Here is a 16,467-nt window from a genome sequence, read left to right as displayed (position 1 = left end):
AATGAGCTGCCTTCAAGGGTGGTGGGGACAGAAAATTTACTGAGTTCAAGAAAAGATTGGATGAATACATAAGTAGTAAGGGGTGGTTATAGTTGGGAGCTGGAAGGGACATCCTTGATGGTCTAATAAGCTCCTTTTTGTCCTTTTAAAGTTTTATGAATTTATAGCTTTGTTGATTTCTTTTTATGTGATGAGTCACAGCTTAGAAACTACTACTAATAAGTCACTCATTACCCTGGAGTATTTTATGACCTCAGTGGACATAACTTCTGTTGAGGTGCAGATTCCTCCTGTTGAGGTTTTGTTCACCTCTATGTATTAAAGTCAGAATTTGATTTCACAGTCTCATGCTTGTTTGCATCCTTCCTCTGACTCAGCAGTTCAGATATTTTGCATCTGTTACTTGACTGTCCCATTCATTTTACATTTCTTTGTGTGGCTGTTTACAGATGAACCTAGTTTATGGGTTATTACATCCAACTATTTTGTTTTTTATTGTAATGTCTTCTGCATAATTTTTTAATCTTTTTGTCTGGTTACTTGTTTATCATTTTCTGTTCTCATTATATTTTGTAAACTAGCAGCTTTGAAAAGCCACCAGAAATATGAAAAAAATTATATTTCAATAATTAAAAAGTGTTTTACTGGGTTTTTTTACAGCAGTATTTCAAAATTTCAGTTTTGGTTATTAGTGTCATTAATTTGTTTTTGGGAAAACCTTTATCCTTTTGTATATTGAAAGAAAGATGCTTTCAGAGGATGCCAAGGATGCAGAAAGGAGTTTAGTTAGTAAATGTGAGATACTGAATATAAACCCCAACTTGTAGTATTTCTCTTTCACAAGAATCACAAAATAACAATAAGAAAACTAATTCATAGCATTTTACACATACACATTAACAAAGAAACAAAGAAATTATTAAAAATTCAACAGCACATAAGAATGAGTATTAAGTCTTCACTGTGTCACTGTTTCCCTAACGTTTATTACTATCACATTTTTGGAATATTTATGTGAGAAAGATGCATAAAGTTAAGAATGGCACATGCCAATAACATACCGTAGTGATCACATTGAAATACAATAACACTGGGCACAACAGTGTGCTCTAAACAAGATGTTGACCAGAGAGAAGAGCTTAATCTTAACTTGCAGAAACATTACATAGGAAAGAGAGAGTGAAAATTATATTTTAATATCATGGAATATTATCTATAGAATAAGGTAAAATATAAGTTAACTATTTTCAAATAAAATTTAGGTTTATTTTTCATCATCTCTCCGACGTTTGCTATTATTGATTGAGTGTTCTCACTCACATTCAACTTTTAACTTCTGCTGCTGGTGTCAGAAATTTATTGGAAAGATCAGGTACTTGATGTCCCCTGCTTTGGTTAAACATTTCCTCTGATATAGGTAATTTTTGTTATATAGCAGATTTCACAGGTAAGAATTCAGGTGCATTCACTTTAATAGGTATCCTGTCTGGCTTATCCTGTAAGCATTCTCCACTGTAGGATAACTAAATCATGTTTAATCTGTATTCCTAGTCTTCCTGAATGAGTTTGTTCTGTGTAGGAACTGAGGCTGTAACATCACATTAAAACATCCTTCTGTATGACTTTCTTGTGGTCATCTAAGCACAGTTTCAGCAAGCTATTAAGTTATCTTGTGATTCACCCCATCACTGATTGAAATTCAACAGATGTCATTGGCATTGCTACTGCTTCTTTCAGTCCCACCCCCAAAGCAGTATGAAATTTCTAGCTGTAATAATATCACATTTTATAGTAAAATGAATTTTGAATAGATTACATTTTCTATATGCTTCCTGTCCACCTCCCCACACTGGTGTAATTTTTGAGAAAAATTCTGTTGAGTAAAGTTTGAAACACTTGAGAGTTCAATAGAGTTTGAACCATGTGACTGTTGTGCCAGAGGCTTCAAACTGATGGACACAGGAAAGTAACAAAGAGGCTCTAGGGAAATACAGAAGATAAATAGTACTGTTAAGATACTTGATACCTGTAGATTCATTGGGCTGTAAACGTCTGGGAGTTCATGTGCTATGTTATTGACCTATAAATATTCCAGTTAAAGGAAATAAGAACACCTTTTATGAAGAACTCATTGTTATGAGACAGAAGTCTAGATATTGTAATACAAGATTATAAAGAAAACTAGTATAAAAGCCCATCAAAAATGATGGGAAACCATTGTTTATTATTAACGAAAATTATAGAATTTAACTAAAACGAATTTGATTGTACCTTCAAAATGTACTTATACTTCACTTATTCAACAGCCTCGAAATAATTCTTTAGTAAAAACTATGCAGAAAATGAAATTTATTGTGAACAAAAGAATATATGCAATCTGAAAGAGACTTAATTAGCACTCTTGAGCCTTTTCACTATATTCTAGGTCAGGAAGTAGAAAACATACTGCAGACATTTCGACACAAATTTTCAACTCTTTTTTTTTTTTAACTGTACGAAGGATAAAAGGTATTTGGTAGTAATAAACATTTATTTTTCGTTATCTTTTAAGGCCAAGTAAATGATATATATGTTAAAATACCAAAAGAATATTTATTGATTATTTATTCATCACTTAAAACTTTTTTAAACCCTGACTCTATAACATTAGTAATAGTAGGCCTATTTGTAGTTTAATTTAATACATAAATGTAACATAAGGCTTAGCTGAAACACTACTTAGTAAATTTTATTTTGCTTTTATATAACTGAAGTTACCAAACAAATAAAGAATAAAAAAACAAGCCTTTCTAACAATCAACATGAATATATTGAGCATTCAACATAAACAACAGAGTTGGCCTAAGAACAGTCAGGTGATAGTTTTCTTGCTAAGCGATGATATATATTGTTGAGCATTACCAAAAAAGGAGAGTGAAAGTGTTCACAACAGAGTGACAAAGGGAATAAGCCTCTTATAATTTGTGATTGTTTACATGAGATGGAATGGAACAAGGGTTGTACAAGATATAAAACTTTACATAATCAAAAGAAATTACTACATTATTAGAAGAAGTAAACATGTATTCGAATTTCACTTTGTATCTAAAATGTTAATATTGAAAACTGTCTTTGTAAAAGTATCTTACCATAGACAAAAAATACTGTATTCCTGGTAGTTTTTTTCCACACACTTGTTTATAGATAAAACACTGAGAATTTTTTATGTTTTTTCCTTTTAGAACTGTCAGGATTTTTCAAAATATCAGATGTCTAAACTGGTACATCGTAGTCACCTTCAAAAGATGATAAGTGATGTTCAAAAAGAAATGAATGCCCAACAGTCAGGAGAAATATTGTCTGAGTTGTATGCAGAAGAAGGCATTCACGAAGCAGAGTCAAGAAGAATTATTTCAGATGATACTTCCCATTATATTCTCATCAAGAAATCCAAGCGCTCTCCAAAAAAAAGTTGTATTGATCAGTCAAAGGGAAAAGAATCAACCAGTCAAATACCTGAAGAGACTGGAGACAAAAAATCTCCTCAATTTAGAGATGACATTTGTTTGCCAGATGATGAAATTCAAAAATTAACTTCTCTGTTAGGGTGGGATAGCCTTACAAAAAGCTATATACAATCAAGTTCTGTATTTGGAAGTGAATCTTTATCCAGTAAAGATAAAGCTTTATCAGTGGAAGAAGATATAAAAGAATTAGATTTATCACAAGTTCCTTCTTGCTCTTTATCAGAAAGCAAATTAACCATTAAATCTACCTTCCAGGACAGTGATATAAACTACAACAAAAAGAACATGGTGACTGACATTATGTCTGGGTCATGTAAAGAAAAAGCTAACATTATTTCTGAATTGAAAAACCAAGGGCTTTCTTCTTCTTCTCAAAGAGTTGTTGAGCAATCCAATGTTATGTCTGATGAAACCAATGTATCAGTAGCTAAAACTCGTAGTGATAAAAATAATCTTGGCACATTTATGTCAGGTGCACCTACGTTAGCCACAGGTTATAAATACAATTCTGTTCAACATGTGTCAGCTACTAATAATTCCAAAACTTCAAATCTATGTACTGAAACCTGTAAAACTTCTGTTCGTCCAAATATTCCTGTTCTTTCTAGCAGTGGTTTTCATCAGTCTGGTATTAACCAGTTAACTTTTCCCAAACAACAAGTTGAAACTAATGAATCTACCAACTTAAAAGTTGATTCAGTTGCAGATGTTAAACATCCTACTGGTGATCACCAACCATCTGGCACTGAAGATTCTTTAAAGGAAGGTGAAAGTAAATCAATTCATCAGATAGTGAATACAGACATTCCTTTTATACACAGAGGAGATAAAGCACCTTTATGTAAACTAGATCAAAAAGGAGAACTAGCAGAAGACACACATTTTAAATTTAAAGAAGATAAGAAAATTTTGGAATCTGCAGTTTCATCTCTAAAAAGATCTCATGGTGACACCATTTGCAGTGACACAGAGAAATTGAAAGTTTCAAATAAATTTGTAGGACAGGCTATAACAAGTAAGAAGTTTTATAAAAGATATTTTTGTTTGAAGATCAACTGTTATGTTATAATAATAATTTGTAAGGCTGCAAATATCCTTTGTTGTTATGACCAGTGTATATTCAATGTGCTGGTAGCTTCAAAAATATTCTAGACTGTTTTTATCATGAATACTTGTACTATTCTGCTGCTGTTGACATTAAGAATGTTTTCTGTTTTACAGTTGTCATTGCTTCATTAATTACTATAGTTGGATTTTGTTATTCTGACTTACTGTTATCAAAAAGAAAACATATTTTATACTACTACTGTCATAATTTTATTCTAGTCTATTGGTCAAGAACAGTTTTCTTTTGTTATTGATTTTATTGTCATGAATATTCTTATCCTGACTTGCTGTTATCAAGAAAACTAATTCTTTATACTACTACTGTCATAATTTTATTCCAGTCTATCGGTCAAGAAGAGTTGTTGTCATGGATAATGTTATTTTAGAAGGAAAATTATCAATGTATCAGTCCATTAAATGCAACTTTTGTTATTTAGACATTTTATTACCTTTCACTCTAACAAAAAAACCCTGAAACTTTTGTCTTCCAAAGCAAGTTTTGCTTGGAACTTATGTGGTGTCTCTCAATGTAGTTTAATTTTGGTCAAAAGTTATATATATACTTTTGTTTAATGTGATCTCAATAACATAAAAGATATAATAATACCCAAATGGAAAATTATCAAGGAGAGTAATTTTTGAAAATATTAGGGAATGATAAATAACTTTTTATAAAATGTCATAGTAGAGTTTTATTTTAAATAGATTGTTCCTGCCTGTTTCTAAAATGGGAGATGTTTTGGCTTCAGTTCTTTATAGATGTCAAAACTTCTACAACTTCAGAAACAGGCAAGAGCAGTCCATTATAGCCAAAACTCTACTTTATCTACACTGCCTAAAATACCTTTGAAAAAATAAATATCATAGTATAAAAAAGTTTATGCTGTAATATCAAGGAAATTGAAGCTATCATCAAAAAGCAAATGTTCACAAAATGATATTAAGTTGATATTTGTATTAATCTTTTTTTGAATGAGCATTCATAGTTTTATTGCATTAGGAAAGACAAAGATCAGCTAAAATATAAACAAGTTCATTAAAATATTGAGAAATTGACACTGGAAGAAATGTCTAATGAGTATTCCTACAAATTTACAAGATTCTAAAAAGATAGCTATTACTTAAACTTGTATGTTAAAGCAACCATATAAAATATAATCTAGATCAATAATGTGGTTTTACTAGAAGTAATAAATTAATCCAGTTTTCCATAATGAACAAAATTCCAATTGGAATTTTCAAATGGAAACATATACATGTTTTTCATCCACTTTTAGATGAATCGAGCATGGAAGTAAGAATAGATCTAACTGAAACTGCAGTGGAGGATGATCTCTTTCCTGTTGACATTTTCCTGCCAGACAAAGAAGAATTTCAATTAACTGTTGATGTTAAATATGAAGATTTAACAACAGATACACAGAGGAAACCTACACAGGTTATACATACATTTTTAGCATATATATATATATATATATATATATATATATATACACAGTGTTTGTACAAATAGTTGTTCAATTTTGAAATGTAATAAATTTCAAAGAAAAAGATAGCAGTAAGGTACTTGTTATTATAAGTATTTTAACAGGTCCGTCACGAGTCAGTGGGGGACATTTTTGTTGAAAAAAAAACTACCCAATCCGGTTTTTCTTAATTTGAACGGAAATTTTTTAGACATTTTTATTGGCTAAAAAAAAAGTCATTTCCCGTACTCTTCTAGCATTGTGGTTGCAAAAAGTGATTTGAAGTGGTAAGGTGACTGAAAGCTGTCAGTGCTTCACGAGCTTAATGAGCAAGCACAAGAAGCATGGAAGTCTCCAAGTGACATGTAACGGTATTCAGGAACCTTTTAGAACCACCTTGGTAGATATTGTGCAGCAAGCCAAGTACAATATATGTCTGTAGCTGCTTTCAAAGTGTTCCTGTCTGCTCATCATACTGCTAACTATCGAGATGCTTCAGACATCCCTGCCGAATCGCAGGTGAAATTGTTCGTATCACAATTGAAAGCTAAACATAAAAAAAAGGTGATAGCAGAAGCATAAAAGGTTGGCAATTGCTTAATTAATGATGCTGAGAATGTGGCTTTATTGATATATACTGAATTTACTCCCAGTGGGTAGACCTTAGTACTAGCTAGTATGGACACTTGAGAATGCTGTATTTCACTTTAAAATTTATTAATTAACAAACAAAAAGTTGTCTCAAAAAGATACATCCAAAACCGCTCTCTTTGGGAGTTTTTGGATTGAACTTACTTTTAATGTTCATCAAATTGTAGTGTAAAGACACCCCGTGGCTCCTGAGGGACATGTTAAGTTTTATTTCATCTCATCAGTTTTAGCCTAAACTAAGATTCAAGATTTTATTGATAAAAAGTTTGTAAATGGTTACTGTCCAGCAAAGTACAGTCTGTTCTGTGTCATTCAAGGATGTTGTTCTTATGCAGTGCCAATCCCAACAATTCTGTTATGCATAGGCACCATAGAGCATTGTAATAGTGATTATATAAGCAGTTTGTGGACATGTCTCTTAACACTGTTGCCCCATTAACTGAGTCACTAAAATTACATACTTGAACATTCCAGAGAACTTCATCTGCCCACAGTTGAAAGCTAATGATATCGTTGCCCACATTTTTTTCTTCTATTCATGCTGAATATCACCCCATTTTGCACATTATGTTCATGAGGCATATTAAACAGTGTCCTGTATAATGCCATAATCCTAGGCAGTATCCTCTCAAAACCTAATGCCACTGGTTTTTTAACTGTGAAAACAGTCTATAGTTTAAATCCCATGTCCAGTTGTACATACTGATCCCAAAGACTACATCAAGAAAATGCTTGATGCACTGCCAAATCGTGTTCTAGTCAGTTTTGTTTGACATCTACAGAAGTGTTCTGAGGTCAGTAAATGTCATATGGAGGAAATTGTAACTGAGACTATTTAGACCATTGTGTGCTTTGTGGTTTTATCTTTCTCAATTTATAATTGAAATATGTAAATTTTTTTTGTAGGTATCCAGTAATAACACTATAATTTTTCATTAAAGTACATCTAATCCTATAACAATGTAACTTGAGTTTTATTTATTTCATTCCTCAGAATAAATTATACTCTATATATATAGCGTGGAACAATTTTAATTTATATAGTTGTGTTCGGCTGTGAACCTCTGAAACCAGTAGATGAATGTTAGCTTTTGATACAAAGACTGTATTATCATGACAATTAATTGTAAAATTAAGTGCCTTAACTAATCACTTTTTTGTGGCTGATTTATAAAAAAAAATAAACCTTTTTTGTAATAAAAAAATAAGTGTTTTGCATTCTTTTATATAAGAAAATGGATAAGTGGAATTATTAATAGCATGTAACTTGTTATTTTATTAGTTTCTCTCTTCCATTGCTGATAGATAATAAAAGGTTTGTAAACTTTTATCTTATCTCTATAGGAATCTAATTGCAATGAAGTTCGTAAAGAATATAACCCAAACGTTAGCTTGGAAGAATTAGAGACAATGCAAAGACAGCTGCAAATTGAACATGCACAACAAGAACGTCAGGCAGTGACCATTGCTGACCACATGTATCATGAATGCCAAGTAAGTGATAATAATTTTCAATATGAATATATATAATTCTGGTTAGACTGTGGTAAGTCAGCATACTTATGCTGGAGACATGAATTCTGTTAGCAACTAATTATTTGTATAAACAGAAATCTGCTTTGTGGACTAAAGTTTCTTAGATATTTAATATATTACATTTATGCATATAGTGCATGTATACAAATATATTTTTAAAAGAAAGAACACAAGAATAGTCAGATTCAAGTTTTGAAAAATTCATCTATCAGTTTCAAAAAAAAGATAGTTCTATGTCTGTTGGTCCATTCAGAAGTTGATTTTACCCTTGATTAATTAGTATCAAGATGTGTGTGAACTGTAAATTTACTTGGTGTATTAAAAAATTATTTCTGTAATGAAGTATATACACATATCTTTAAATCAGTTAATGCCATTTAACATTTTTTTATTAAAAGACTATATAGAAACTATTCTTCAGTACAATCACACAAAAACTCCTCTACTGGTTGGAGGACAGAAAATACAGGCTGTCCACATTTGAAACAAAGATGTGGTGATAATTGGATGTTATTTTTTTGTTTTGACAAAAACTTTTAAATACAAATATGTATGCATGTAATAGTGCAACACTTGTAACACCCAAAAGTTGAGGATTTGGTCACTGTGATTAAATAGTAACTTCCTTTGGTCATAAACTCCCACTGCTTCATTTCTTACTTTTTAAATTTAAGGAATGGTGGCATATTGAATGCAGTTCAAAGTATGTTTTACTAATTCAGGAAAGATTTACAAATATCACAAACAATGTCAAGATAAGAATTAATTAAGCTGAGATAAAAACTACATTTCAAAACCTTTTCTTTTTATTTCTTCAATGAACAGTGCAACATGATAATAATTTATAGTGTTCCTATGGTTGGTTGAAACAATTTGTTTATTATATAAAATTTATATATATATATGTGTGTGTGTGTGTGTGTATTGTACAAAATTATATCTTATCATGGTCATGTGTAACCAGCTTATAACTTATAAGCAAAAATACATGGTGTAGAAAGCCAAAAGCGTGAAGTGTTATGATTTGCTGCTTATGCCACCATCTGTTTCTCCCAATTTGCTTGTTCTCAGTGATGGATTAGTTTTGTGTTTATAATAAATTTTTCTCAAGATTTAGCACTGTATATTCATATTTAACTCTTAGCATGTGTGCTTTTATTTAATATTTTAAGCATTAATTGTTTCTTTTGGTAAAAAGCATTTGAAAATAGCATTTATTCTTCTACTGTTACTTTAAAGCTTAACATTTATTCCAAGTATTTAATATTTATCAGTGGAAATATTTAAGAACAAAAGTATGATGAAAAACATTAGTGGCAAGGCAATAAATCTAACTTCAGAAATTGGAATATTTAAATACTATTAAAAAACCGTAAAACTACACATTGCATTTAAATCAAAGGACTAAATTCTGTATTGAACAGTATCATACACTAATAAAACAAAATGACAGCATTAAAAATATTTACAGAGAAGATCTGTGCATATAGATGCTTTTATAAAATTATTTGATGCTAAACATTAAATATGATGTCATTACCTAAATTTTCACTAAAGTATAATGGGAGACTATTTTATTTACATAAGGAGTTGCTGCGACTATTTGGTGTACCTTATATCATCAGTCCTCAGGAAGCTGAAGCTCAATGTGCTCAGTTAGATGCCATGGACTTAACCCAGGGAACGATTACAGATGATAGTGATATATGGTTGTTTGGTGGACACAAAGTTTACAAGAACTTCTTCAATCAAGGGAAATTTGTAGAATTCTATAAAGATACAGATATAAAAACTGAACTAGGTAGGATTATTCTCCAAGTTACCAAATTTAACTACATTACCATTTTATGGTTATTTCATGATTCCATATCACTGGTACTTAAAGCTTTAAATTATTTTGAGTTCTAGAATTGCTATTGAATTATTTTGATGACTGCTAGAAGCCTTGATTAGTATGAAAAACTTTCTTAATAATATTATTTTTTGCTAAGGTTGAAATTAATGGAAACTTCTTCATTTTGATATTTGATGTACTGGCAATCCTTTATTAACTATAAAAGTGATGAATCTTGAATTCTAGCTTTAAAGAGTTCAGTGACTGATTATTCAAAACTGTTTTATTCCACCAGCAGCCAAGGTGTTAGTTCAGGTTAAAGTAAAAGTAACACAAATATAATGTATACATATATATTTATCATATATGACACAGTTCTGCACTCACAAGTTATTTCATGCTGTAACATTGAGTATTTTATTTTTTTAAAGTTAGAAATGTTCTGGCAACTTCAAATAAGAATATGATTAAACTTATCACTGTTCATGATTTTTGATTTGTAGCCAGACATGGTGATTATTTTAGTTAGCAAACTAAAGTGTCAAATAAAATATGATACCAATCAAGATTTGAAACTAACTGGATATATAAGTTCAAGCTTTCTGATCAAGAATGAAAAAAATTTAAATTTTAAGACAAAAAAGAAAGTATTTTTAATGTTTTATTTTCAAAACAGTGTCTCACAACTTGAAAAATTATAGAAATATTAAGTCAAAATTTATATAAAAAATTTTATGAAAACTAGATACTATTAAAGTTTGCACTACATTTTATGCAATTTAATTAAGTATTTCCACTATGAGGAAGAAAAATATTAGATGATAACAGCAACACCTCTCCAATGTGGAAAGGTTGCTGATAGAGTGTCCTGTTCTACTGAGAGTGCTGACTGTATTATAGATTTTTATATTAAAAGTACTGTTTATATAATGTGGAGTATGTCATGCTTATACATGACATGAGACCTTTGAAATGTATACTTACTATCAGAGCCACCCAGAGATTTTAGGAGGCTTTGGGCAGAATTCCATATTTGGGACCCCTCATTTCAGCATCAAATATGGTCAGTCTTTTATATATTCCCAAATCGTTTAATCAGCTGTTAATATACATGTATTTTACCGTTGTAGAAATACAACTTGCAAGGCCCCCCTTTCTGGTGATGCCTAGAGCAAATTGCCCACCCTCCCTAAGAGTGGCTGTACTTATTACTAATGCATGTAAAACATTGGAAAAGCATTTTGTGCTGCTTATGTGTGTAAAGTGTACCAGTGTAGTGTAAAAGATTGAGATCTTCTGAATGGTATCAGTTCTTATGTGTATAAAATGTGTAACTGATGGATATAAATGGAACACCTTCCTCCTCTTAATGAGTATTCTCTGTAAGATTGGGGACCATATAATGATATTCAGTAGTTTTAGTTTGTAATGGGTCTGTGTAAGTTCTGTTGTACTACTAATGTTTTGTAGAAAACTGACTCAAAAGTAATCATTACTAATGCAAATAAAATTGGTGATTGCCCTGTACTACTAATGGATATAAGATGGAACACCTTCCTCCTCTTAATGGCTATTCTCTGTAAGATTGGGGACCCTATAATGATATTCAGTAGTTTTAGTTTGTAATGGGTCTGTGTAAGTTCTGTTGTACTACTAAGGGCATTTCAACAACAAAAAATAATATTATACATACATTTCCTTACTACGTGGAGGAGTTTATTTTTTAAGATCAATGTCACATATTAAGAATTCTCGTTTTTTCAGGCTTGGATCGATGCAAAATGATCAGTCTGGCATTACTGACAGGTAGTGACTATACAGAGGGAGTGGAAGGAGTTGGTTATGTCACAGCCATGGAGATCTTGAGTGAATTTCCAGGAGATGGAATGGATTCACTTAAAGCATTCAGGTATAAATCATGAAGACAATATTACATTATAGCTACATACACTCCCAGAAAATAACTGGTTTACTAAATTTTAACCTATTAGAACAGTGTACCATGAATATTCAATTTTTACATCATATTTTCAAAAAGATATACCAGTTTTAGACAACTCTTCTGATAGTCTGCAGAGTCCTTATTAATCTTTTTTTCATCTTCTAATCTTGAGTGATTTTTTTACTCATCAGAATGATCTGTCAACTTTGATATTTATTTACTGAACCCAAAAAAATCTTGTCATCATCATAAACTCTGTAATTTCCATACTTATCCTGCAACTAAATTGTCTGATTTTTCTTTACTAAATTTCATTTATTTGAAGAGTGTAAATCAGTAGATCAAATAATAAATTCACTCTCACTTATTTACTTATTGTTAACTTTTATTAGATAAGTTGCCTTCTCTAATGAATTGTAACATCTATATTTGTATTCTTATAGGTCATGGTGGGATTCTATGAAAAAAGCTGCAAGTCCTCCAGGCAACAAGATACGTTCTAAGCTACAAAAGTTTGATCTGGAACCAGGTTTTCCCAGCCAAATAGTTTTTGATGCTTATCTTTATCCACACGTTGATAACTCTTCTGAGAAATTCTCTTGGGGAATTCCTGACCTCCAACTGCTAAGAGAATATCCTTTTTTTTGATAATGATGAGCAACTTTGATATTAATTTTATATTTTGAAGAAATAATTCAAGAAAAAGTATTCTCACTAAGACATTACATCATATGTTGTTGCAACATTTAGAGTAAAGAACTGATAGAAAAAAATTGGATGAAATCAATCATTGGTGGGATTAACTGCAATATTTATGGTACTTTTGAACTTTTTTTGCATGACTTTTATATTATTATTAGAAACTCATGGACCCAAAAGTACATTGGTACATAGCTTAGAATTTTTTATAGTCAATTTTGTCCAATCTGAGGTCATGCAAAGAATTTCAGAAAGTATTACTTTATTATTAAATAATTCTTGTTCTAAAATGAATGCCTTTTAGAAGCTGGTGAGGCATTTTTTTTAAAGCAGAATATTAAAGTGTGATCATAATTAATCCTCAAATTACCAAGTTTCTTTTTACTGTTCACTACCGTAGAGTCCTTATATTTACAATTGTTGTTGTAACAAATGGCCCATATAAATAGTATTCTGACCACTACTGTGTTCATTGTATCAGCAACCTGAAAAGCTCTAGATTGAGGGAACTGTGATGTTGGTAATGGATATGACAAATATGATGTTGTTGAAATACTGTTATTATACACTCTTCTAATTTTTGAAAATCTGTAAGGGACTAGATTAAGAATGTAGTGTTAAATATATAATAGGCCTAACATAATGTCTTATGACAAATATAATTAACAAATCATGTTGGTGGAGCTGTACCATCAAAACTGCTACAATACTGAAGCATCACTGTAGTCATTACAACTTCAGGATCAATATAAGATGTAGAACATTGTATTACTCATACAGACATTTAGTGAATACCACTTCCATTACACTTGGCCATAACCTCACACCATTTAATTGTTGGTTCTCAGACTTTTGAAAATGCGAGTCTACTGACACAACTCTGCAACCTTTGTGCCAAAGGTTCAAGCATTTTTGGGGAAGATGTTATTTGCTATAATATTCAATATCATTTTCAGGGTGGATGCACTAATTGAAAATAATGGTGGCAGCATTGAACAGCTGCTATTGTAACATTCTCTGGTACCATTTTCAAGAACCAGTGTTCCTGATGCATGTACACAGAATATTTTGTACCCATTTGTTTAACCACCCCGATACAGCTGATACCTCTATAGACAAAGTTATTTGGATAAAATATTATAGGATATTTTTGGCTTGTCAGTTTACACTCCAATTTAATAAGCTATACAAGTATCTTCTGTAATACAAACTCAACGACTTCAGGATAATTATAGATGAAAGTCATCATTGGGAAATTTTTGGCTAATGGATGTTTTTATTGGTACTATTTCTTTCCAATTGAATTTTTGAACTTTAATTCAGAAATTTTTGCAAAATATTTTTATCTAATTTGTCAATCAGTCAATAAAAACTTGTATTAGCCTTAAAATATATTTTACGTATGCTGAAGAAAAGTTTGGGTGGTCAAGGAATAAAATTGATGATCTTTTACTCCCTGTGATGAAGAAAATTAATGAAAGACAGGTTTGTTATGATGTTAACTACAATCTATTCTGTTTTAACTCGAAAAAGATAATACTTGTTTTATTTATGGATGTATTACATTCAAGATTGGATGAAAAGACACTTGAATATGAATTTAATTATAGAAACTTTCATTATTAGTTGTTGTTTTAGTGCAAAGCTACAAAATGGGCTATCTGTGTGTTATCCACAACAGAAAATCAAACCTTGTATATTTTACTGCTGAAAGTCCATAAACTTTTCCACTGAAAAACCTTAAACAATTTATAATTTAATTATTAACTTTGATGTTTTATGTTGTTTGAATACAAAAAGTTTTGTAATTTTATTCAGATTTGTATGAAAAACAGCCTAGTAATTTATTATTTTGCTATTGGTGTTAAGAGTAGTTCATGTTTATTTGTGAGAAGTAATATAAAATAACACCATTTTTATTTTCTCTATATTTCCAAAGAAATCAGAAAATTATTTGAAAAAAAAGTTTAACTAGCATTTTGTAATGAAAGTCTACCTTTTCATCATTTTTTAGAATTTTGTTTATAGTTGTTTCTCTGTTTTAGACACAGGTAAGAATAGACAGCTTTTTCACAGTTCAACTTACCAAAGGAAATAACTTGTTCCCAAGCAAACGACTTCAGTGTGCTTTGACCAAGATCAGGAAACCATCTGTTGACCAGAATGAAGAGAAGGAGCCAGATCCTAAAGGAGAAATGCACAATATTTTAAAAGCACATTCACCTAAACAAAAAGTCAAATGTAGTTCTCAGAAACAAACTTTGAAATATGGTCAGATAGAACCTGTTTTGTCTTCTGCCACTACTACTATAACATCTAACAAGAAAAAGAAATATATGTCTAGAACGGGAAAGATAAAGGATAATCTCACAGAAATATTATTACCTTCAGTGAATGAACTGACCAATCAGAATAGTCAAGTAGCTACAGACTATCCATTGTCCAAAAAAGTAAAACTAAATAAAAAAGCAAAATCAACACAAGTTTATAAGCAAATTGATGTGGTATCACGGAAGTCAAGTCAGAGAATTAGCAAATCTAAAGCAAATGAACTTCTTACTGAACCCCAATTATCCGAAGACAGCACAGAAAGTGAATAATATTTGGAGTTCGTGCAGTTTGTAATATATAAAGATAATATACTGTAGTAGTAAAAACACAGTGCAAAATATAGAAACCTAACATTATACAAAATGGTAAAAGTGCAAGTGTTATGATGAGTATTTCACCTTACTGTTATCAGTGCTAATGAATGAGTATACAATGAAATATTTATACCCAAATAATTTATATTTAAGAAATGTATGGAGATCTCTTTTAGATACCAACTTAGCCGTAAATTTGATTGAATTGTCAATATATTTTTCCAATGAATATAAGTATATCTACATTATACGCTGTATAAATATTTGCTATGTTATTTATGAGCTAAGATTTAAACAACTCATGAAAAAAATCTCATTAACTTTGTGGTTTAAGCAAGTGACCTTCTTGAATTATAAATGAGTAACATGGAACTGGTATATGGAACAATTGTATTTAACAGTTTAAAATATCTTTACAAATGGGAAAATGTAAATATGTGGTATAAATAAAAAAAACAAATAATTACAAGCATTGCAGTTTAATGTGAACTTAATTAAGAAACGCATTTATTAATATCCCATTCATCAACAACACTTTTATTTTATTAAAAAAACTAACTGCCGAAAAGATTCAATTATGTAGAACTAATTAAAATTGCAAAATAAATGAAGCAAAATTTCCAGGTAATAATTAAAAAAATACTTAAATCTATAAGTGATAAGGTTGGGGTTGATATTGATAAAAAAAAACTTCTTTCTAAGGCGATCACTCACCTTTGTACACAGATTAGCTATTTTCCTCTTGAAGTCACACTTTCAGCCTGAGAAACTTCCGTGCCACCGGCTTTGTGAAAACTCCCACCTAAAATTCACTTGAAACACATGAATTTGTGCAAATGCATGATAATGTGCCATGCAGCATAACCCTTCATCAATAGGAGTGTGACACACCTTGTGCAAATGCATGATAATGTGCCATGCAGCATAACCCTTCATCAATAGGAGTGTGACACACCTTGTGCTAATGCATGATAATGTGCCATGCAGCATAACCCTTCATCAATAGGAGTGTGACACACCTTGTGCTAATGCATGATAATGTGCCATGCAGCATAACCCTTCATCAATAGGAGTGTGACAC

At 30.9% G+C, this 16,467-nt stretch overlaps 1 protein-coding gene across 3 annotated transcripts in view; it reads left to right on the top strand.

Annotated features, from left to right (window-relative positions):
* Positions 1-15,851, top strand: part of LOC106470630 (DNA repair protein complementing XP-G cells homolog) — a 33,402-nt gene extending 17,551 nt beyond the window's left edge. For all 3 annotated transcript variants that reach the window (XM_013931194.2, XM_022399258.1, XM_022399259.1), the window contains 8 exons: positions 3,222-4,521; positions 5,891-6,051; positions 8,075-8,224; positions 9,854-10,067; positions 11,865-12,009; positions 12,486-12,674; positions 14,142-14,226; positions 14,787-15,851. In XM_013931194.2, coding sequence (XP_013786648.1) covers positions 3,222-4,521; positions 5,891-6,051; positions 8,075-8,224; positions 9,854-10,067; positions 11,865-12,009; positions 12,486-12,674; positions 14,142-14,226; positions 14,787-15,341 — 2,799 coding nt within the window. In that variant the 3' untranslated portion in view covers positions 15,342-15,851. The remainder of the gene's footprint in view (positions 1-3,221; positions 4,522-5,890; positions 6,052-8,074; positions 8,225-9,853; positions 10,068-11,864; positions 12,010-12,485; positions 12,675-14,141; positions 14,227-14,786) is intronic.
* Positions 15,852-16,467: the final 616 nt, after the last annotated feature.

This window comes from Limulus polyphemus, unplaced genomic scaffold (assembly GCF_000517525.1).
Source record: "Limulus polyphemus unplaced genomic scaffold, Limulus_polyphemus-2.1.2 Scaffold4126, whole genome shotgun sequence".
NCBI classification, from domain to species: domain Eukaryota; kingdom Metazoa; phylum Arthropoda; class Merostomata; order Xiphosura; family Limulidae; genus Limulus; species Limulus polyphemus.
The sequence above is the reverse complement of the archived record's forward strand: the minus strand, read 5'-3'. Positions and strand labels throughout refer to the sequence as shown.